Source organism: Podarcis gaigeae, assembly GCF_964106915.1.
Source record: "Podarcis gaigeae genome assembly, chromosome: 11".
In the NCBI taxonomy this organism is placed as follows: Eukaryota; Metazoa; Chordata; class Lepidosauria; order Squamata; family Lacertidae; genus Podarcis; species Podarcis gaigeae.
In genome coordinates this window covers 21,387,395-21,409,498 of record NC_139687.1, presented here as the reverse complement: position 1 = coordinate 21,409,498, position 22,104 = coordinate 21,387,395, and the positions used below count along the sequence as shown (strand labels likewise).

The following is a 22,104-nucleotide window of genomic DNA, read 5'->3' as shown; positions in this document are numbered from 1 at the left end:
AAATAGTGTTGCAGCCCAACCCTACCCATGTTTACTCAGAGGCAAATCCCACTGATGGGACCTGTTCCCAGGTAAATTTGCAGCCTCAGATTTATATATGCAACATTGCTGGAATTACCTAGATAATAGAATAACTGTAACTCAATGCCATAAAGCAGGTTGAGGAACCCACGACCTTCCAGATGTTGCTCCTATTTTCCGCAACCAGCATACCCAGAGGTCAGAGATGAGGGGATCTGGAGTCCAGAAACTTCTGGAGAACTGCAGGTTCCCATCCCTGCCCTAATTTATATTCTTAATCTGTTCAGTTACAGCTTCAGTCATAGGAACAGGATTAAAGTAGAAGAGGAGGACATCCTTAGTTTTCACTGCACATAATGGGTGTGTGAGGATTGATTCCCATAATAACCAGTAAGGCTCATGGTGGATTCTTGAAATGGATGCATAGGTTAGCTCCCTGCCTGCAACCTGCAGGTTGCACACAGATGTTGCCACATGCAGAACTGGTTTTGTTGCTTGTATACGACTGTTAACATTCTAGAATGCAGGTTTGCAGAAGTATGCAAATAGCATGCAAATGACATCAGTTGTACATGACCCACAGGAAAAGTAGCCAGTGTACCGAGCAATATCAAGCAGATGGTTATATGAACCGTGCATTCCAATAAATGAGTGTTTTTATCCTCCCAAAATACATGCAACTTATAAGCAATTGCAAGGTTGTTGGTATTTTGGATTAAAGTCCCAGAGTGGGTAGTTCGCTTTTAAAAACGAACTCCCTAGATATCAAGACTGTGACTAGAAAATGCCCATGTTCAGCCTTTTGTTGTTCTTGTTTAGTTGTTTAGTCGTGTCCGACTCTTTGTGACCCCATGGACCAGAGCACGCCAGGCACTCCTGTCTTCCACTGCCTCCCGCACTTTGGTCAGACTCATGCTGGTAGCTTCAAGAACACTATCCAACCATCTTGTCATCTGTCGTCCCCTTCTCCTTGTGCCCTCCATCTTTCCCAACATCAGGGTCTTTTCCAGGGAGTCTTCTCTTCTCATGAGGTGGCCAAAGTATTGGAGCCTCAGCTTTTCCAATGAAAATAGGGACATCCAAAGGAAAAGTGGGATCAAATCAGAAACCGGGATGGCTTCTGTAAATCCAGGACAGTCCCTGGAAAATAGGGACACTTGGAGGGTCTGTTATATCACTTTAAAATAACAACTTCCTCCAAAGCATCCTGGTAACTGTAGTTTGTTAAGGCTGCTGTGACCCTCATAGAGAAGAAAGCATGGAGCTGTGGAGCAGCCGCTGAAAATGTTATTCTTTGTGCACTTGCCATTCAGTTATCATGGATGGCTAGCACTGATTCAGTGGGCATTCCTTACTAACAAGGAAGAATCTGTAGAACTAAGCCAAGGCCATCTCAAAGAGGCTGGTCACTTACCTTATGAGAAGGCCCCATTGTATACAATGGTGCTTACTTCCAGATACACATGTTTGAACTGCACTGTAAGGATGACTCCTCATAATATTATCCTTTAAGCACACAAATCCATTGTGTTGTGGGGTTTACATCAATACTTCAGCTGTATTTGAATGTTATGTTGACAGGTGCCCTGTCCCTGAGGTAATTTCCTCTTCTCTTTTTCAGATTTGCAAATCAAACTCTATTTGCTTTATTTGAAAGATCTTTGCATCCAAAGAGTACCACGCAAATTTGCAGAACTAGAATTCAGAGGTGTTTGTGTAAATAATAAGGCCCTAAACGGCCTCAGCCCAGTATACCTGAAGGAGCATCTCCACCCCCCATTGTTCAGCCCAGACACTGGGGTCCAGCGCCGAGGGCTTTCTGGTGGTTCCCTCACTGCGAGAAGCGAGGTTATAGGGAACCAGGCAGAGGGCCTTCTCAGTAGTGGCCCCCGCCCTGTGGAATGCCCTCCCATGCTTTGGCACTCAGCCTCTTGAATCTGGTGTTAGAGGGGATATTTCGCCATAGTTCATAGGGAGAAAAGATAGAAGAAATTTACAAGGAACAGTAAGCCACTGTTCATTCCTCACCTACCTCATTCCAATTATGTTGTTTCTTTTAAAAAGTAGATTTCTAAAGCACAATAATAGCTCTGATTCTTCCATGCTCAGAATCTAGGTGTCTTCTGCCTTCTGAAGTGCCATTATTCTCTGTCCTTTTTGAATCTGAACATGCAGTACCATAACTTTTCCAACAGGTTTGAATGCCTGCATAGCCTCAGATTTTCGGTAGAAAAATAGCTTATTCAGAGACCGGGGGCTGAAAACCTGACCGAAACATATTATGTAACCTCACTAAATCTATCCACGGAGTGTGTCCACAGGTTACTTTAGAATGGCAGAATGGCCCTTTTCAGAGGCTCTCGTGGTTAAGGTTACTGTAGTAACATTACTCCAGATCTTTTCTACAGGTTATCCCTGACACAATATACCCTTTATTTCTCTGGAAACTGAGTGCATGAATAGCTATCAAGCTCATTTGTTACGAGATACTGTGCGCTTCCATTAGATAATTCATTAGCTAAATAGCTTGCTGTTTGAATCTCTCGGCACATCTCCAGTACTTTTTTTCAACACTGTCTTCTGTGTTTTCTTTTTGTGACAAAGGATCCAGATTAACAACATGAGCACAGAGAGAAAGAAGAACTGTCCTCAACCAACACAGAGGAAAAGACGTTCATAAAGGCGGTAACTTTATACCGCTCGTTGTGTTTGGACCTAGACGGCAAAGCGGATCGATGCAGCCCTCTCCCGCAAGGTAGGTGGGGGCCTTTCCTCTGCTAAAGTCCTGTCACCTCATTCTAACCTATGACAGTGGTCAGAGCTGCTGGACCTGTGACAAATTGCTTTCTTCTCCTTACAACAGTTCCTGCTGGGCCCGAGGCAAAGTTGCCACAAGAGGAATATTGGGCAACAGCATTTTGTTTGCTTGTTAAAATTTCTAGCCCACTCCCTCATTGATTAACGACCCCAGCATAAAAAGATGCCATCGCAGTCAAACAGCCAACAAAAGTAAACAGAAGATTCAAGATTAAAACAATCATATTCTAGGCTGCATCAACAGAAGTACAGCGGTACCTCTAGTTGCGAACGGGATCCATTCCGGAGGCCCGTTCGCAACATGAAAAGAGAACAACCTGAAGCACCGTATCTGCGCAGGTGCACAGCACGATTTGGCGCTAGTGCACATGCGCGAAGTGCAATTTAGCGCTTCTGTGCATGCGTGAGTAGCGAAACCCAGAAGTAAGCCTTTCTGGTACTTCCGGGTCGCAGCAGGACGTAACCTGAAAGAACGTAACATGAAGCAAACTTAACGTGAGGTATGACTGTACAGTGGTACCTCGGGTTACTTATGCTTCAGGTTACAGACTCCGCTAACCCAGAAATAGTACCTCAGGTTAAGTACTTTGCTTCAGAATGAGAACAGAAATCGTGCTTCGGCGGCGCAGCAGCAGCAGCAGGAGGCCCCATTAGCTAAAGTGGTGCTTCAGGTTAAGAACAGTTTCAGGTTAAGAACGGACCTCCGGAACAAATGAAACACTTAACCCGAGGTACCACTGTATAGTGTCCAAACAAGGGAAGTAATAGTACGACTCTATTCTGCCTCGGTGGGACCACACCGGGAATACTCTGTCCAGTTCTGGGCACCACAGTTTAGGAAGGTGGTTGACAAGCTGGAATGTGTGCAGAGGAGGGCAACCAAGATGATCAAGGTTCTAGCAGCCAAGCCTTATGAGGACCGGTTGAAGGAGCTGGGTATGTTTAGCCTGGAAAAGAGGAGACTGAGAGGAGATACACTAGCCATCTTCAAATATCTCTAATGCTCAGCTGCATCAGAATGGGTGCAGGTGGTGCAGGTGGTGCAAGCCTTGGCCCCAAGGCAAAGATCTTCAGGGCAGTTTGCCCATCCTGGCTGTACCTCCTCTCCAATTGCCCTCTTTTGGCATTCCCGGCACTGCCTCTTCTTTGCTTTTGTTTCCTCTCCTGCCCAAACATGCTTTGCCAACAGCCCAATCAGGATGTGAGGCTCTGCCCGATTCGCCCCTTTATTCAGGATACACTCAAAGGCAACACCCCCCCTAAAAATTACCAGTCAATTATGGGCCTAGTATGAAATCTGAGCTGAATGAATGTATGTCTAATAGGAGGGGATATTCCTGCAGCTAAGGAGCCCTTTTACGTTGTTTTAATTTAAAATATACCAAACCAAGGACTTTGAATCCTTCATATTGTTGCACGCCACCCCAATCTCCCGAGTGGTGTGAGATCCCAGGGGTCCCAGGCACTTAGCCAAGGGTTTGTGTTTCTTCAGAATGAGGCACAGTGGAATCTCTGGTGTCCTTATGATATATGGTTTATTTGCACCTATATACAACTGAATGGAAGTGAGAGCTGGGCCATAAAGAAGGACGATCGCTGAAGAATTGATGCTTTTGAGTTATGGTGCTGGAGGAGACTCTTGAGAGTCCCATGGAGTGCAAGAAGATCAAACCTCTCCATTCTTAAGGAAATCAGCCCTGAGTGCTCACTGGAAGGACAGATCCTGAAGCTGAGGCTCCAGTACTTTGGCCACCTCATGAGAAGAGAAGACTCCCTGGAAAAGACCCTGATGTTGGGAAAGATGGAGGGCACAAGGAGAAGGGGACGACAGAGGACAAGATGGTTGGACAGTGTTCTCGAAGCTACCAGCATGAGTTTGACCAAACTGGGGGGGCAGTGGAAGACAGGAGTGCCTGGAGTGTTCTGGTCCATGGGGTCACGAAGAGTAGGACACGACTAAATGACAACAACAAAATATACAACTGAGTCTACAAAGGAGGGGCTCGCAGCATCAAGACCCCAAGTGGGTCATTCTTCTCCCATAGCCACCACCTTGGAGTCAAGGAGAAACAGGCATGGCTTTTTCTCCCAGCTGCCCAGCCTGCAGTCTTCCAGCTTCTAGCTCACATCACTCAAAACTCCCAACTCTAGCCTTTGTTTTCTGGCACAGAGGCACTTCCTTTGTTACCTTAATGGCCCATGCTTAGAGGGCCATTACCTTACCAGGAAGCTAGCCTGGCTGTTCCAGGAACTGAATTCGTGCTGGATCTAGGAATTAGAAGTGGGCTCAAGGCATGCAGCCTACCCCCACCAACTCATAACAATATATTCAAAGCTCATTTGGGCATCTTCAGAAAAACAGTAAACAAAAAACATACCGGATCTTTTGGCCAGAAATATCCTGAGATGACACAGGGGAAAGTTAAGGACTGTACGTCAAACGACAGTCTTGGTCAGTGTTGTGGAGGAAAGGCTCATGAACAGTCTAGTTCCTTGGAGGAAGGGTGGGATACAAAATATGGCAAACACTACGAGCAAGAGCAGAAGATTCATAATGGTGTAGCAAATGTTTTTATTGTCCTCTTATGTGTAGGATTAGGTTATTGCCAGGCAACAGAAGGATCCCATAGCGTATCAAAGAAAGCAGTAAAGTATCTCAGTGCAACCAGCCTTCTTGCACTTAGGAATTTTCTTCTGTTAAAACAACAAACGGTGTGAAGCATTTTAAAGCTGAATCTAATCACAGCTACATTTCACTCTCAAGTGCAGAAATGGGTTTGCTTTTTATTCTGCCAGCTGCATTAAGAGAAACGTTCTGTGCTGCTGCACCCAAGCCATTCGGAGCATAAGAGCATTCGCATTAGTAGCTTATCAATTTTGCATAAACTATTGTGGCTTTGTAGAGGGCCTTTGATGGAGACTGGCAGCAGCCACAAGAAAACAAGACTCTTCCTTCCCAGTGTGCTCAGGAAAACACGAATAAAGACAGCAATGCAGATTCCTCTGGTTGGTAGGGCTAAATCTGTCCTTGTGGCCTTCCTCATTGGCCACTACATCCTTCATTGTTCCCACTGTTAGATTGGGTATTTCAGCCTTTGGTAGGAGATGGAGGTATATTGGTTAGTGTGCTGTTATAGGAACAGTGGCATCTGAGGCCATATTGCAATGATCACATAGGCTATATTCAGACAGCACTTTATTCAATTTTCCTGATGTTTCCTTACCTGACAATTCCCACTAGGGGAAGTTTAACGCTCATTTCTGTGTTGTTTCCAGAAATAAATCTGTTTCCAAACCTGTTAACTCCAAAAATGAGGAGTAAGGTCAAGGGACCCTGACCATTAGGTCCAGTTGTGGCCGACTCTGGGGTTGCGGTGCTCATCTCACTTTATTGGCTGAGGGAGCCGACGTACAGCTTCCAGGTCATGTGGCCAGCATGACTAAGCCACTTCTGGTGAACCAGAGCAGCGCACGGAAATGCCGTTTACCTTCCCGCCAGAGCGGTACCTATTTATCTACTTGCACTTTGATGTGCTTTCGAACAGGTTGGCAGGAGCAGGGACTGAGCAACGGGAGCTCACCCCATCACAGGGATTCGAACTGCTGACCTGATCAGCAAGCCCTAGGCTCTGTGGTTTAACCCACAGTGCCACCCGCGTCCCTATGACAGTATTGCATTGTAATTTCATGTGGCAAAATTTGGGGTGGTATCCCAGCACCCAGTTCTTTTAAATTCCCCGTGACATGGCGGTATAGCAATCAAAAAGCCATAGTTCCATAATGCAGCATATACTGCAGTGTAAAAGGAGCATTAGAAACTAGGAGAGAAACATTAGCATTATAACCAGCCGAACTAACACAAGAAACCCCACATCCGAATGTAGCCGTAGTTGTTTGGTGTTTTTGCCCATGTGTTTGGGATCTTCCCACAGTATCTCAACCAGATGCCATATGGTTCAAGGCATTGGTGCAATTACTTAAAACCATACAGTATATAACCCATCTAGAAGGAGGAAAACTCTGATCCTAAATGTTTGCTGCCTTGTGGGTTATCTTCAGGAGGAAAAAAGGCTAAGGAGTAAACCGTACACAAATCCAGAGTGGAGTCCCTAAGATGGTTTGGTTCAACTTCACCCCGAGAGGGGCAACTTCATTGTCTCTTGAGACAGATGGACGCCAACAATAACCATCCACTAAAATTAATCAGAACTGAAAGGGGTGTTTCAGTTGGTTGTTGTTGTTGTTGTTGATAATAAATGAATTACTCACCCTTCAGCAGTCACCACAGGTTGGGATACAACATTTTAAAAGTCAGTATTAAAAACACTTTAAAGAAATTACTATCAAAGGAACAAGAGAACAAGAGGACTCCTGAAAACACTTATCTCAGATGTCAAAGACCAGGATAATGTCAAAACTACATAATGAAGGTGCCAGACACACCTCTGTGGGAAGGGAATTCCCAGAAAGGAAATGTGTAGAGAAGTAATTACTGAGAATTACAGTGGTGCCTCGCAAGACGAAATTAATTCGTTCCGCAAGTCTTTTCGTCTTGCGAGTTTTTCGTCTTGCGAAGCACAGTTTCCCATAGGAATGCATTGAAAATCAATCAATGCGTTCCTATGGAAACCGCCTTCAGACCAGGTCCGGGGACAGTCTGTCCCCCGACCTCTTCTGAAGGCCGGCGGGGTGTGTGTGTGAAAGTCTTTGCTTCCCACCGCCTGCCTTCCCGGGACAGCGGAGACTTCTTCGCTGTCCCTGAGCGATCTTAAAATGCTGGCGGGCGGCAGCGAAGCCTTCGCTGCCATCCCCCAGCATTTAAAAAACCCCGGGACAGCGGAGGACTTCTCCGCTGTCCGGGGCGATCTTAAAATGCTGGCGGGGCGATCTTAAAATGCTGGCGGGCGGCAGAATGTTGGGAAATGCTTAGTGACATAGTGCATCAAAGGTTATTTTTAAGGCACATTTTATGGTTATTCTGGCATTTTTATGGAAACTGAGATACCAATAGGAAAAAGCACATTGACGTCCTAGTGATTTCTAATGCAGCTCCTGTAACTATGTGTATATGACGTGGCACCAAAATACTAACTGGGAAGATCTTTTGTGCATCTATATATACACTAATGCAAGTTCTATATACAGTAATGAAAAAGCCGTCAAGCCTCTGGCATTTAAAACCTATTTCTCACATGGCTAACCTTCTCAGCACGTTGGCATTCATCCATGGAAAAACCCTTTCCCCCATTATCACATGCCCATGCTAGAAGAGTTCATGTCAGAAATGTGGGTTAAATATGTAGACCAATATGAATATTTCATGCATAATTTCCAGTGTGCTGTTACATATTTATAAGCAGCAACCCCCATCTCTATAGCTAGGCATACCATACATACGCAGCAGTATTAAAAAAAAGGGGGGGGACCATTTCTTGGCAGATGAAGTTAACTGAAGCTGCAAACCTATGCAAGCTTATTGAGTTTTTAATGTTTTGTTGGGTGCCACCCAGAGTGGCTGGGGAAACCCAGTCAGGTGGGCAGCATATAAATATTGGTAAATAATAATAATAATAATAATAATAAGAAGAAGAAGAAGAAGAAGAAGAAGAAGAAGAAGAAGAAGAAGAAGAAGAAGAAGAAGAAGTGGGAGTTTCTCCTGAGTACATATGCTTAGGATCAGGCTGCTGTCAGAAAATTGCAGGTGCACTGAGGGTTAAAAACAGGAGTCGACTTTAGATGTGTGTTGGCTGAGTATATTAATTGTGCAAAAGAAAGCGACATGGTATCAAAGATTTATGGAAATAGGAAGGGAAAGTGGCCTGCTGGGCAATTAGCTGTGCCCCAGGGCCAAGGAAGGGTCTCTCAGCTGCTTTTCTAAGATAATCAGTTTTCCTTTGAAATGCATCAAACCCTGGGACTTCTCCACTGAAGCACAATTCCAGTGAGCAAAGAGTTATGTTATTAGGCCTTCTTTGATTTACACCCCCACGCCAATGCTTTTATTCACCCCTTCTCCGTTTTTATGACCTGTTCTTAACCACTCTTTATATTTCCTTGCATGAAGCAACACAGGTTATTTACTTTGTTTTGGAGAGGAACTGACAGCTACATAATCTCCTGCTTCTCAAAGGACACCATGGCATTATTCAAGACGCAGAAAAGGATGAGAAGAATTATTCAGGAAACTGAATACCTTCTATAAATAGAAAAGGCCAGCGATCATTGACTCTTCAGGCGAAACGAAACAGCAAGGACACTTTTATCAAGGAAAAATGCTTGACAAGAGAGACCAGCAGGTATGCCTCCGCTCTACCTACCATAAATATCTCCTCTCCTACTTCTTAGGGCATCACAGTGTCTACATTACCCTGGGAACAAAGGGCATCTTGAGCAAATGTTTCTGAGCGCAGGGAGCACTGAAATTCCCCTACAGCTATAGCTTTGATGTCTTTCACAAGCAATTTAAGACATTTGCATATTGGTAGGTGCTTGAAGGCTAATAACCACATAGGATTATTTTATTTAATGAATGTGGGTTGCATTGTGAGCTGGGCAGATGGGGCAACCACAGTTCTCTCAAGCATATGCTTAATCCAGTAGCAATGGGTGCACCAAACACCCACACCCACAACATGCAGATTGGTTAGGTGAAGTAGCCAAGTCTCTTAAAAAATAGTGCAATTTCTTGGTTGCGAAACACGGATCAGAGTCAAGCACACCTGGATTACAGCAGTGGTTCCCACACCTTTATCCAGACTTTTGAATGCCTCCCTCTTTTATCCAGAATATGATGGCCATCACATGGAATATGGGACAAGCTTGTTTTCTGCTGCTGTGCAAGTTGGGACATGAACCAATGGATTCAATTTAGAAGATTCCAACTAAACATCAGAAATAACTTTTTGACAGTAAGAGCTGTCAGACAATGGAATGGACTCCCCTGGAAGTTTTTAAGAAGAGGTTGGATAGCCATCTGTTAGGGATGACAGATTTCTGCACGGCAGGGGATTGGACTAGACCAATGTTTGAGTCTCCAGCTGTTTTCAGACTACAACTTCCATCATCCCTAGCTAGCAAGACAAGTGGTCAGGGGTGATGGGAATTGTAGTCCGAAAACAGCTGGAGACCCAAGGTTGGGAAACACTGGACTAAATGGCCCTCAGGGTCCCTTCCAACTCTACAATTCTATGATTCCATTTTCAGAAGACACTTTTGAGAGAGAATTCCATGCACAGGACTTCTTCCAGCAGCTGCATTAGGCATCTGAAGGCACCTCTTAACTTACATTATTTGCAGCTTACTTTTCCTCCCAGCGGGACGTGGGTGGTGCTGTGGGTTAAACCACAGAGCCTAGGGCTTGCCGATCAGAAGGTCGGTGGTTCGAATCCCCACGACGGGGTGAGCTCCCATTGCTCGGTCCCTGCTCCTGCCAACCTAGCAATTCGAAAGCACGTCAAAGTGCAAGTAGATAAATAGGTACTGCTCCGGCGGGAAGGTAAACGATGTTTCCATGCGCTGCTCTGGTTTGCCAGAGGCGTCTTAGTCATGCTGGCCTCATGACCCGGAAGCTGTACGCTGGCTCCCTCGGCCAGTAAAGTGAGATGAGCGCCGCAATCCCAGAGTCGGTCACAACTGGACTTAATGGTTAGAGGTCCCTTTACCTTTACCTTTCCTCAATTCAATAGTAAGGTAGTCAAAACAGCACCTTGCAGCCTGTTACTTAGCGAGTTTCACAGCTTCACAGACATTTGAACCCAGGTTGTTTTTAACCCAAATCAAACGCTAGGCACTGCACTGGTTCTTCTGTTGAGAAATGGTGGTGATGTTTGCAGATGCGGACAAAGCTACTTACAAGGCACACCACTGTTAAAACACTTTAAAAAATTAACTATGCTACACACTTTTAAATGTTTTAGATGTGCCGGTATTTAAAAGCAAACTTAGATGAGCAACGAAGAGGTTGGCGGTTTACACATCTTGGTAAAGCATTCATAGCCTCTCTGAAGCTGTTCACTCATCATGCCACACAGTCCCTCATTCCTCTGCTGTGTGTGAGCAAGAGAGAGAGAATTAATATGGGGGGTGGGGAGCTCCTCCACTGCCTGTTTGCTTCAGAAACCGTTGCAGCTGCTGAGAGGGCAAGGAGGAAAGGAAAGGGAAAGCAAATAAAAAGGACCCAATGCAGACTTGGTATCAGACCAACAGCTGCAGCAGAACTCGGTTGCCTTTTTTAGAAGGAAAACTGTGGGAACTCTTGATCTCCCAACGGCATTCCAGCGTCTGCATGTGCTGCTTGAGATCAACATGCGAGGGGCCCCACATTTCATGAACCAAGATTCCAAAGCGCCACCAAACGTCAGAGGCAACACAGCAAAAGTGAAGTTTATGTGCAATTGTAAAACCTACTATTTTTAGACTGCAGAAATACAACTATTGAAAACGAAATTGCTGGTACGTGGAGGAGGGGCATGCAATATACACACGCAAGAGCTGTGGAGGAATAGGCAATGGGACCTCCTAATCCCAGGCACTTATATTTAGAAGTAGCCAGACTAGAGTTCCACCCATCTTGTACAAATGGCTCCAAGACTACTTGAAACATCTGAATCCACAGTGTAGCTCAAAAGCCTGGGCATACAACCATGGATTAATGTCATTTCACACAAGGTTTTCGGAGATTATGTTTAGATTCTAAGGATAGGAGGCACACTTGGCAGTGTAATCCTAACCATGTCTACTCAACTTAATTCAATGGGGCTTACTCCCAGGTAAGTGGGGTTAGGATTACAGCCTAAAAGCTGGTTATACCGTATTTTTCGCTCTATAAGATGCAATTTTCCCCTCCTAAAAAGTAAGGGGAAATGTGTGTGCTTCTTATGGAGTGAATGCAGATGGGAGGCTCTGCTCAGCGCTCCCTTTAAAGAGCGTGTGGAACGTGTGTGCGGCTCTTGGGGGCTTTTCACACGCTCCATGCGGCTTGTGAAAGGGAGCGCTGAGCAGAGCCTGGGATGCATACAGGCTCTGCTCAGCGCTCCCTTTAAAGAATATTTTTTTCCTTGCATTCCCCCTCTAAAAATTAGGTGCATCTTATGGAGCGAAAAATACGGTACTTGGGTCCCATTGAGATCAATTTGAAACCTTAGTTAAGTCCCTTTCCTTTTGATGGGAAACTGTAACTTAGACTGGATCCAATTCCAAAGCTTTGCAAGGGTCCCCCAACCTGGTACTCTCTTGATGTTTTGAACTACAGCTCCCATCAGCCCTAGCTAACGTGGCCAACGGTCAGGGGTTAGACTTGTAGCCTACAACACAGGGCACCATGTTCTGTTTTAGAGCACGTCTGAATTTGGTCCGAACTGCTGGTGTAATTCTTGCTTGCTTTGCAATGCAAAAAAAGAGGAAATCCCCAGAGCCCTGAGAGAAAAATAGAAAGACCAAGCTACAATTTAGTTTCATGTTACATACACAGTGCTATTTTTCTGGAAAAAGAGGTGCCGGAACTCACCATGAACGCCTCCCTTGTTCTCTTAGAATGGCAATTGCACCCACCTGAGAGATGCTGGAATTGGGTTCCGGTGAGTTCCAGCTAAAAAAGAAGCCCTGCGTACACACAAATAAGAAAACAATAATTAACTGGTAACTGGGGTGGAACGGAAGTTCCAGTTTTATTAAGCTGCTCATGTATTTAAAATTAGAAAGAATCCCTGTGTTGTATTTTAGGGTACTGTGAGCCACACAGCGGTACTAATCTCACAGATACAACAACAAATACTCCAGGCCATATCTAAAATCTGTCTCCTACTAAAGCCTTTCTTCTTAGTAGCTGTGTTTATTTTAGGGCCTATTAAGATGGGCTGCACCAAAGGCAATATACTTTGGATGTTTGTAGCTAAACTGTAGGAGGATTACATAGAGATCAGGAATCAAGTTAACATTCGTTAAACTTTCAGTGCTTAGCTGCATTCTGCTAATTTAATAATTGCGTCCCCACCTTTCTCAAGTTTGAACAGCAGAAGTTGTGTTAGCAGAGCCTTACAAATTATTAGTTGCCTTAAATGAGCCCTGACACTTGTGAGGAATATATATTTAGAACAGCAATATTTTTAAGAAAGTACAATCTCAAATTTTATTTTTTAATAAAAAGAAAAATGTTGACTTTAGGTAAAGAGGAATTCAATTTTAGTGCAAAGTACCACTGCATTATTTCTTGTTTAAATATGCTTGTTTAGTTAAGGGTCATCTGTTAGAAACATAAAATTGTACAGTAGGGACCCCAAGGGTGTTGTAAACAAAATCTGCCCTTATTCCCTTATGGGGTACACAAGAGCCCTTATAGAGTCCTTTGTAGGAGAAAATAACAGAGGCCAACCAGAGAATATTGAGAATCAAAGCAGCTAGTAAGCCTGATCTTTATTAAAGCTGTTGCAACAGGGTGCTTCGCCTCACATGCAAGAGAGAGGAGGACCACCGAGAACAAAGGTGTGCCTGCCCTTATATAGACATTTTAAACTGCCCGCCCTGGAGTCCAAGACCACCCCCAGAAACATCATACATACATCACAGAAGGGGTGTAGCCCAAGACCACCCCCCAGATACATACCTACATCACAGAAAAGGCGGTCTACAACAGAAATCTGAGTGCGTTGTTTATCTCCTGTCTGGCAAGTTACCTGATTGCCTTACCTGATTGCCTTTTCTGGTAGTCTCGCCATTCCTTTGAGATGGTAATCACTTAATTCCTGAGACAATGGGAAGGTTCCCTCCCTCCCTCCCTCCCTCCTTGCAGAGAAACATTTGGTCAGTTTGGGAGTCAAAATGGTTTCAGGACTGTCTTCCTGTGCTGCTTCAGAATGTGGTTTATATATTTATGTATGTGTTTGCTTGGTACATTTATGAACATTTATTATATACACGAGACTTTAAAGAATTTATTACAAAGGTCATCTAGTCCAACCCCTTGCGATGCAGGAATCTCAGCTAAAGAACCCCTGACAGGTGGCCATCCAAACTCTGCTTTAAAAAACCTGCCAATTTAAAAATAAGGGATTTAAAATAAAATTACCTTATTGGTTTAATGTTTCTGGTTTCCATATTTCAAACTTCAAATGGTCTTTTCAAAGATACCTAAGAAATAACAAATCCCAGAATCCGCATTTTGCAGATTCATCAGCTCGAGAATATAATGAACTGGGTGCAAAAAGAGACACAAGCAAATAAAAGGTTGAGTATATCCCTGGTGCCCCTTTGGAAGGCTTAAGGTAGCTTGTTGTCTAAATTGCAGCTTATCAGAACTCAGACTTGCATAGTATTATATTAACAGAATCTGAACCACCTTTGCACCCAACAATTGTTCTTTTTCTAGTGAAGACACTTTCAAAAAAACACTCAAGTTTTAGTTTAGCATGGGGATATCAAGCCTTTTTGCTTGTCTGCTTTTTTAAAAAGCCCTTCTGAACATCACAACAGCCAGCTTCACCCATTCCTGTTCCACAATGGCTTGAGCACAAAGATTCAAGCTTGTATTAAGCCACAATTCCCAGTTACCGGTAGTTCAAATCAGGGAATGCTGGCTTAAAGCCAGTTAAGAAACTCCAAAAATAAAGGGAATGAAGGGGTGGAAAAAGTGTGCTTGGCCCAACCCTCATTCCTGACTCTGTATACCATGGTTTATGAAGGCAGGAATTAGCTCCAAGAAGGCTTAAAGGTAAAGGGTAAAGGGACCCCTGACCATTAGGTCCAGTCGCAGACGACTCTGGGGTTGCAGTGCTCATCTCACTTTATTGGCTGAGGGAGACGGCGTACAGCTTCCGGTTCATGTGGCCAGCATGACTTAAGCTGCTTCTGGCGAACCAGAGCAGCGCACGGAAACGCCGTTTACCTTCCCCGCCAGAGCTGTACCTATTTATCTACTTGCACTTTGATGTACTTTCAAACTGCTAGGTTGGCAGGAGCAGGGACCAAGCAGGGACCAAGCTCACCCTGTTGCGGGGATTTGAACTGCAGACCCTCTGATTGGCAAGCCTTAGGCTCAGTGGTTTAGACCACAGCGCCACCCGCGTCCCTCCAAGAAGGCTTAGAGAACCCCAAATAAATGTGGTGCAATTTGCAAAATGAGGAAATGAAATATGGCTCCTTTGCTTTAAAAAAGGGCAAATAAAATAAGGTATTGAATGTGCACACAGAAACAGTGGGACAACTCCCCTAATAATACAGGAAGAAGCAGAAAAAAGCCCCAAAATGAAGTGACAGAAACAAAAACAAAGGGCAGTTAAGACTGCTGTCTACACTCATTTCAGTAAAGTATTAGATTGTGTGGGATAAATAAGATCACAGAATGCAGGAAAGACTGGACTACTTTTGTCCAATTTTTTGTAGCAAATCACATCAACTGCAATACTTTTTTCTTTTAGTTATTTCTTTTCAGTTAGCATGATACATCTTAAAATAGCATTAAAGTTCAGTTAAAACTGTGGTACTCCAAATGCTATCTCAAAATATTCCAACTAGCAGCAGCCAAGGTGTCTAAAAAATAATGCAAACATATTGGGTCCATTATAATGAATAAAATAGTTTTTATTTTTATTTTTTTTACAAAGGTTATAGAATTGCCATCTACCTTAAAAGGACACCTCTTTTTTTAGTAATCAACACTTAATTTATAAGATTTTATATGAAGAATGTATCAAATAAATATCAGTAAATTCAAGGGATTAAGTATGAAAATACTTAAATACATTTTAATATCCTTTTTATTATCATTACACTTTGCCATTGCACTGTTTAAAGTAATATAATAGAACAACATTGCTTTGAAGGGATTCATTAAAACCAAGACAGCATCTGTAGGGGCAAGCAATTTTTTAAAATTCCAATCCAGAATAACTGACTGAAAGCCATTTGCTGTCTGAATGATGCCAGTGACATGAACTTGATTGTATGATTCCAGCACTTAAAAAGAGCACATTGGTTATACATGGCTTTTAACCTTGGGCTACAATTATGCTACCAAGCTCAACTGGAGTCTGAAATCAGTCATGTGGCATCGTGCACAGTATCTGAACACTGTTTAGAGTCCTTGGTTGCCCAGATCTGATGAAGGTGCAGCAGGCGCTCCGAGGTTCGTGTGCTTACATTCAGGGCGGGGTGAACCTTGCGAATGCCCGACTCCTCCATTAGCGACAGGCCACAGATCCCAAAGTAGGCATGCAGAGCATCTGGGAGGAGACATCAGAGGATGTGCATTATTCTGCAGTAGACAATTGCCATTTTCTCAAGAAAAACGTATCTCACTGCATGCCAGTAGTAAACATAGCATCAACACACAATATTCTTTCTTGTTGTCTGAAAACTGTATGTAGTAACTTATGGGAGACAGCAAATTGGGGTGAAGGGGGAGAGAAAGGGACCATGTATGCCAAGCATAGGTGCCAACTCGGCCAAGGTCCCTTCGCGTGCCCCCCCCCATTAAATGTTTGAGGGAGCCAGGCCCTCCTAAAGTTGATGGGTATTGCCATTAAAATGGTGTGTGTGCGCTACGTCATGTGACTGATTATGTGGGGCAGGGCTTACCTCCCCACCCCAATATTTTATGCAAGTTGGCACCCCTGATGCCAAGTACCAAGGAATTCCAAGCTGCACAAGCGCATGTGATTCTACTAAAGTAGCACTGATCCCCCCCCCCGAAGCAATACATGCTTGTCATTATTAAAAGTTTGCATTACTTAACAGAAATATTCAACAGCACTGGATCCCAATTAGCTAAGTGCTATTGACCCCCCCCCCCGTTTTTCAAAAGCCAACCCATGGACCCCCTACTTTTGAAAAAAAATGTTATTTCTATGGTATTTTTTGTTGCGTGAATGGTGCCATAAACCCCCTGGGTGGAATACCCAGGGGGGTCCACGGCCCACCAGTCAGGAACCACTGTTCTACAGGGATGCCACTGAAGGTTGTGACCTTACTCTGCCTCCTGGGACAAAATACAGTCATGTAGTCATGCACATCACATTACACCTGCTTTTATATTAATCTTTGTCAGAATCCATACAATATTCCAGAAATGAGAAAAAGCCTGGTGAAGAGTTCAATCTTAATTTTTTAAGAGACAAATTTTATACTATAAATAGCAGAATACTAGGGCTGGGCAATATATTTATATATCATAGGGCTGTCTGGATTATCCCAGACACTACCGGGATTTCAAAGGCGGAATAGATGTCTGGGGGGGGGGGGGGATTTCCAAAGGCAAGTCAATCGAAAAATTGCTTTTTGGGGCATTTTTGTAAACAGCTCAACAATTTTGGGGGCTTTCTTTAAAAAGCTTAACTACTTTTGGGGTATCCTGGTTTTTACTTTTGGAAATATGATAACCCTACATATCGTCCAAAACCAATTTGAAGCCCATATCATGATATCAGATTCATAATTTTTGACTTGGCACTATACTGCGAATTATGGTGTGTGTGTGTGTGTGTGTGTGTTCTGCAAAAATCGCAATGTGGAAAAAAATGTGAAGCCAGCCAATGCCTCTACATAGCTCCATCCTTATTCCAGACGTTGTAATGTATCAGTTTATCACAATGTTTAGATGGTGATATATTGTGATGTTGAAAACCAGGTGTAGCCCGGCCCTACAGAACACCTAGAGGGTCCCAAACTACAGGACAGGTGCCTAATAATTTGCTTTAAAGTTCCCAACAACACCCCACATACCAGGTCATACAGTCAAAAGACTAAAGTCATCACATGTCTTCAAAGAGATATATGGCAATTCCAAAAGAAACATAAGGGGTGTGCAGCAGCTCAGTCTGTTTTGGAGCTGCTGTGTTGTTCCAGTTCTATTAATTATTACAGCCTAAACTTGATCTGTTAAATCTGAAGCTCTACACACATACCCTGACTATATTGCAGAATCTTAAAAAATAAAAAGTGGTCCACAGCACGTCTATAAAAATTCAACCAAAAACCTAGCACAGTGCATGTCAGTTGCTACAACAGGTGGAAAAACAAGTGATTTGCCAAGACCCTCAGCAATTTCAAGCGATCCATGAAGAGAAAGGTTTGGGAACCACTGTCCTACATTATTGTGCCTTGCTTAACCCACCCAGAAAAGTCTGCATTTTTTCACCATCTGCCTTCATTCCTGGAAGTACCGTCCATGAAAAAGAAGAGAGGGAGATTGTATTATGTTGTTTAATTCTTTGTTAGGAAAAAATCAGAAAATAAGGAAGCCACTCAAATAGTCTAACTTCATCATTAACACCCTGACCTGAGAACCAAAATTCAGAGAATGACCACCCGTGTGAAGAAACCTCTCTCTGCCAAATCATTGTGAACTGAGGCGCCTAGGAAATAATTCACTGTGATTAACAACTATATCTGTCCATCAAAGTGAAAAATCCCTTCCCCCGCTCCTTCCACAACACAGGTAACAAAGGTGGTTGCTGCTTTTTTAACTGTTGCATATTTGGTGAATGGAAAGGATAATTTAAATGGTGGTATCCAATGGGCTCATTCCATTAGCACATGAATCTATGCTTGCCCCACCGCACACCCTCCCCCCAAAGGACTGAGGGAACCTACAAAACAGAATTAGGGAGTACACAGTGGTGGTGGTGGTGGGAGAAACATGTTGCAAATGTAAAGACTTCCTTAGCGTTACACAGCATCCCACCCAAAACTTTACGAAATTGAATTTGTATGCGTGCTCAGAACCACACCTGAAGAGCTGATGCCAACAACCAAATAATACTAAAAATGTGCAGCTGGTCAACCAAGTGGTGGATCTGGAGATACAGAATCTACTCCTGCAACTGGGCGTTCCTGGTTCCTCCACTACACTGTAGCCCCGGCAGTATGAGGAGGCATGGGAGAATGGCTTCTACAAGCAGAAGTTCCTTCCTGCTCATGAAAGACCACCTTTGAATCTGGGTAACTTCTAGATGTCAGACATTTTCCTAAGGATGATGGGTCATATGCCATGTCTGGAAACACTTCCAGAGAAGTATTACCGCAATTTTCGCTCCATTAGACGTACCGGACGATTGGACGCACCTAGTTTTTAGGGGAGGAAAACAAAAAATAAGAAAGGAACGCAAAGCACCCTGAGCTAAGAAGGAGCGCTCCTCCATCTTCGCTTAGGAGGCGTTGCGGGGCTACCCCTGAAGCCAGGAGAGCAAGCGGGATGGGTGCGCACCAATCCCTCTTGCCCTCCTGGCTTCAGTGAAAGCAAGCCTACTGGCTTTCCTCCCGCAAGAGGAGCTCTTTAAAGGGAGAGCGGCTCTTGGGGGCTTTTCTGGGAGGGCAGCCCTTCTGCCTCCTCAGGGAAAAGCCCCCAAGACATGCTCCATGTGGCTCTTTAAAGGGAGCACTGACAGAGCCTCCTGCCTGCATTCGCTCCATAAGACACACACACATTTCCCCTTACTTTTTAGGAGGGGAAAAGTGCGTCTTAAAGAACGAAAAATACGGTAATAAGACAGAAAAAGCTATCCTGGTTTTTTTCTTTTCTAAAAGTGCTCAAGCATTTTCTTCATATCAAGGCTGTGTTTTTGTGTGTATGTGTGTAATTTTCAGCCCAAAGGCCACATCCCATCATGAACAACCTCACAAGGACCACAAGGGCAAAAGCTGGTTGTTACAACAGATTTTTACTCTTTGATAGTAGACTACATTCCAGCCACATGAAAATCAAATGTTTCTACCTGTATCTCTCTCCATTCAGGTAAGCAAGAGACATCATCACAATTCAAGGAAACATTCCAGCCGGTCAAAAACACTCGAGGACATGGGACAGCGAAGGGTGTGGCTTAGGAAGCGGCAGAGCCTGGACAGAGAGGCCTGGAAGGCTGAACTTGTTCTCAAGGCCTGAGGTTCCCTACCCTACCTTACAAAAAGGAACAAGGGTGTCAACCTAGAGGCAAGAGAACAGAAATGGAAGCAGGAGAATTTGTGCTTTGATCTGTATCTTTCTAGACCAAAACCCTCATTTTTTTACTGCTTATGCTGTTTAGAACTTAAGACTTACAAAGTTTCAATACCTGGTTAGTCCTTAATTGTGGTGGTTCCTTCCTTCTCTCCCACAAGTCTCAAGCTGTTAAATGATGATGCTTAGTTAAACCAGCATTCTGAGCACAATTTCCAACTACTTCTATGGATAAAAGCAGTTTTAATGCCCCTCATTCAACTCAGCAAGACAATTTTAGAAGCTATCAGAACCTTCAGCTGTTTAAGGAATGGCAGAGGCTTGAAACTCCTGAAAATTAGGCCCTCTGATCCAGAAGCCCAACCTCTTCAGCCATTCTCTGTAAGTGCATGGCACATAGTACAGAAGACTCTGGTTCAAATCATGACAGAAAGGAAGCCCTAGCTCAAACAGAGAACTTCAGCAAGCTATTCCATTGCTCTAGGTCTAAAAACGAACTAGTTAAATCAGCTTATTGCTAGCTACAAGTGAGAGATTCTATCCTACCTTCCTGTAGAATAGCAGACGTCTGGAAAAGATGCTAGCTGGGGCTGTCAGAATGTCCTTCTAAAGCAGGAGATACCAACACAGAGGCATTAATACCACACTTCACAGGTTGCACGGCTGAGTTCTAGCATTTGAAAATACATTCCAGAGCTAAGCCCCAGCTCAAAATAAGCCCTAAAAGAAGTTTTCTTGCAAGGTTGCCAAAGCTCTGGGCAGACTATCATGAACTGCCTACAGCTGCTTGTGGAAGCAAGGGCATAACTTCCTGGCCCCAACCCCATACCAAACAGCACATGCTACAAGTCCCAACTATATAGGGCCCTCCATTTGTGGTCTAGCACACAAAAGTTTCAATTGGTGATGGGCACCCTCCATATTTCAACGGCACACGGAAGATGGGTTGAGAGTGGAGTTCCAAAGTGCTGCTCTACATGCTGCGTTCTGCACCTATACACGAATGCCTGCCTATCATTTCCACCTCTCTCTCCAACGGTAGAAAGGTCTAGAGGGCTTTGGGGGATGCAGCCCATGGCCTGCCCAGCTCTGGTGTAAATGAAGAACTCACAGACAGGAAAGCTGTCATCCCAGGAGAATGGCCTCCAGCAATTTGCAGTGTTGTTTGGCCCCCGGCAATATTTTTAAATTTACAACCGTACACACCATTCCAAATTCAGCCATACGGTAAAAGCCATGTTGTGGTCACAGTTCTAACAACACTGAGAATGATTTAATTTTTTTCTCTGCTGCCACCAGTTTGACATTTCAGTGACCCCAAGTTTTTTCCTCATTAGCCACAGCAGTTCAGACCCCTGTGCATATCTGATTAGGATTTTTTGCCGCAATTTGCATCATTTTACATTTTCTGAAACTGAACCTCGCTTGCTATTTTACTGGCTTTTCACGCAATTTGGAGACACCTTATGGGGCTCTTCAGTATCAGCTTAGATTTATATCATCCTGAATAATGTGAAGCCATCTTCAAACTTGGTCATCCAGGAGTAAGTTGTACAGCTCCATTCTCCATACAGAGCCTTGTGTGGATGCATGACTTACATCCCTTTATTGTAACAAATGTCCATTTACCTCTACCTTGTCCCTGTTTTACAACCCATTACCAACCTGTAACAGGAAGAGTATTAGTATTTATTTACAATACTTACATGCCACCCAACAACACAACTTCTCTGGTTAGTTCCTATGACTGGTAAGTTTACTTAGGAGACTTTGGCAAGGTATTTTCTCAAAGGTTTTTTGGAAGTGCAGGTATACAATATATAGAGGATCAAACTTTGGTACACATTTGTTAACACTTTCAAAGACGAGATAAGCAGTATATATTCCCTCTGTGGAAAGTGATTTCCCCTCATCAATATCTATCTTCAATAATGGTTCCAAAACAGATGTTATGCTAATGGGTTGTGTAACTAAATGGGAACATTGTCACAACAACAAAAATGGATAGGAAAGAGATTCATTCCTTAGGACAATTACGCAAATGCGGACACCATACTCCTTTTCTTAATGTGCTATTTCAGTGCCACTATACAAACACTAATATCTACTTCCAATTTCCTTCACCTTTTATTCTCATCTACTTTTTCGCTATGGATGTAGCGCACAATATTGTTTTCAACTAATCTACTGCTGGTTATGTAACCAAAACACCAGCTAGCACAATCTGTAAAGCCAAAATCATGGCTTAAGAAGTTCTTATAAATGATTCGCGTTAGTAAGAGCCTGTTAGTGTTCAATGTCACTACTCTCTTATACCATACCAAAAGTATTAATGTTTCATT

The 22,104-nt window shown here is 43.6% G+C and overlaps 1 protein-coding gene and 1 long non-coding RNA gene across 4 annotated transcripts in view; one reads left to right on the top strand and one right to left on the bottom strand.

Annotated features, from left to right (window-relative positions):
• The first annotated feature begins 1,908 nt into the window (after positions 1-1,908).
• On the top strand, positions 1,909-22,041 carry LOC310826995. Its single transcript, XR_014556111.1, has 4 exons — positions 1,909-2,026; positions 2,626-2,776; positions 8,903-9,134; positions 19,562-22,041. It is a non-coding gene; the product is annotated as an uncharacterized lncRNA (long non-coding RNA).
• PGGT1B (protein geranylgeranyltransferase type I subunit beta) overlaps positions 15,387-22,104 on the bottom strand; it is a 30,663-nt gene continuing 23,945 nt past the window's right edge. The window contains exons 9-10 of one of the 3 annotated variants that reach the window (XM_083702425.1): positions 20,309-20,368; positions 15,387-16,052 (exon numbers count right to left, since the gene is read on the bottom strand). In XM_083702425.1, coding sequence (XP_083558551.1) covers positions 20,343-20,368 — 26 coding nt within the window. In that variant the 3' untranslated portion in view covers positions 15,387-16,052; positions 20,309-20,342. Of the gene's footprint in view, positions 16,053-19,614; positions 19,751-20,308; positions 20,369-22,104 lie in introns of those variants that run through there. The other 2 variants (XM_083702426.1, XM_083702424.1) reach the window with 2 other exon arrangements.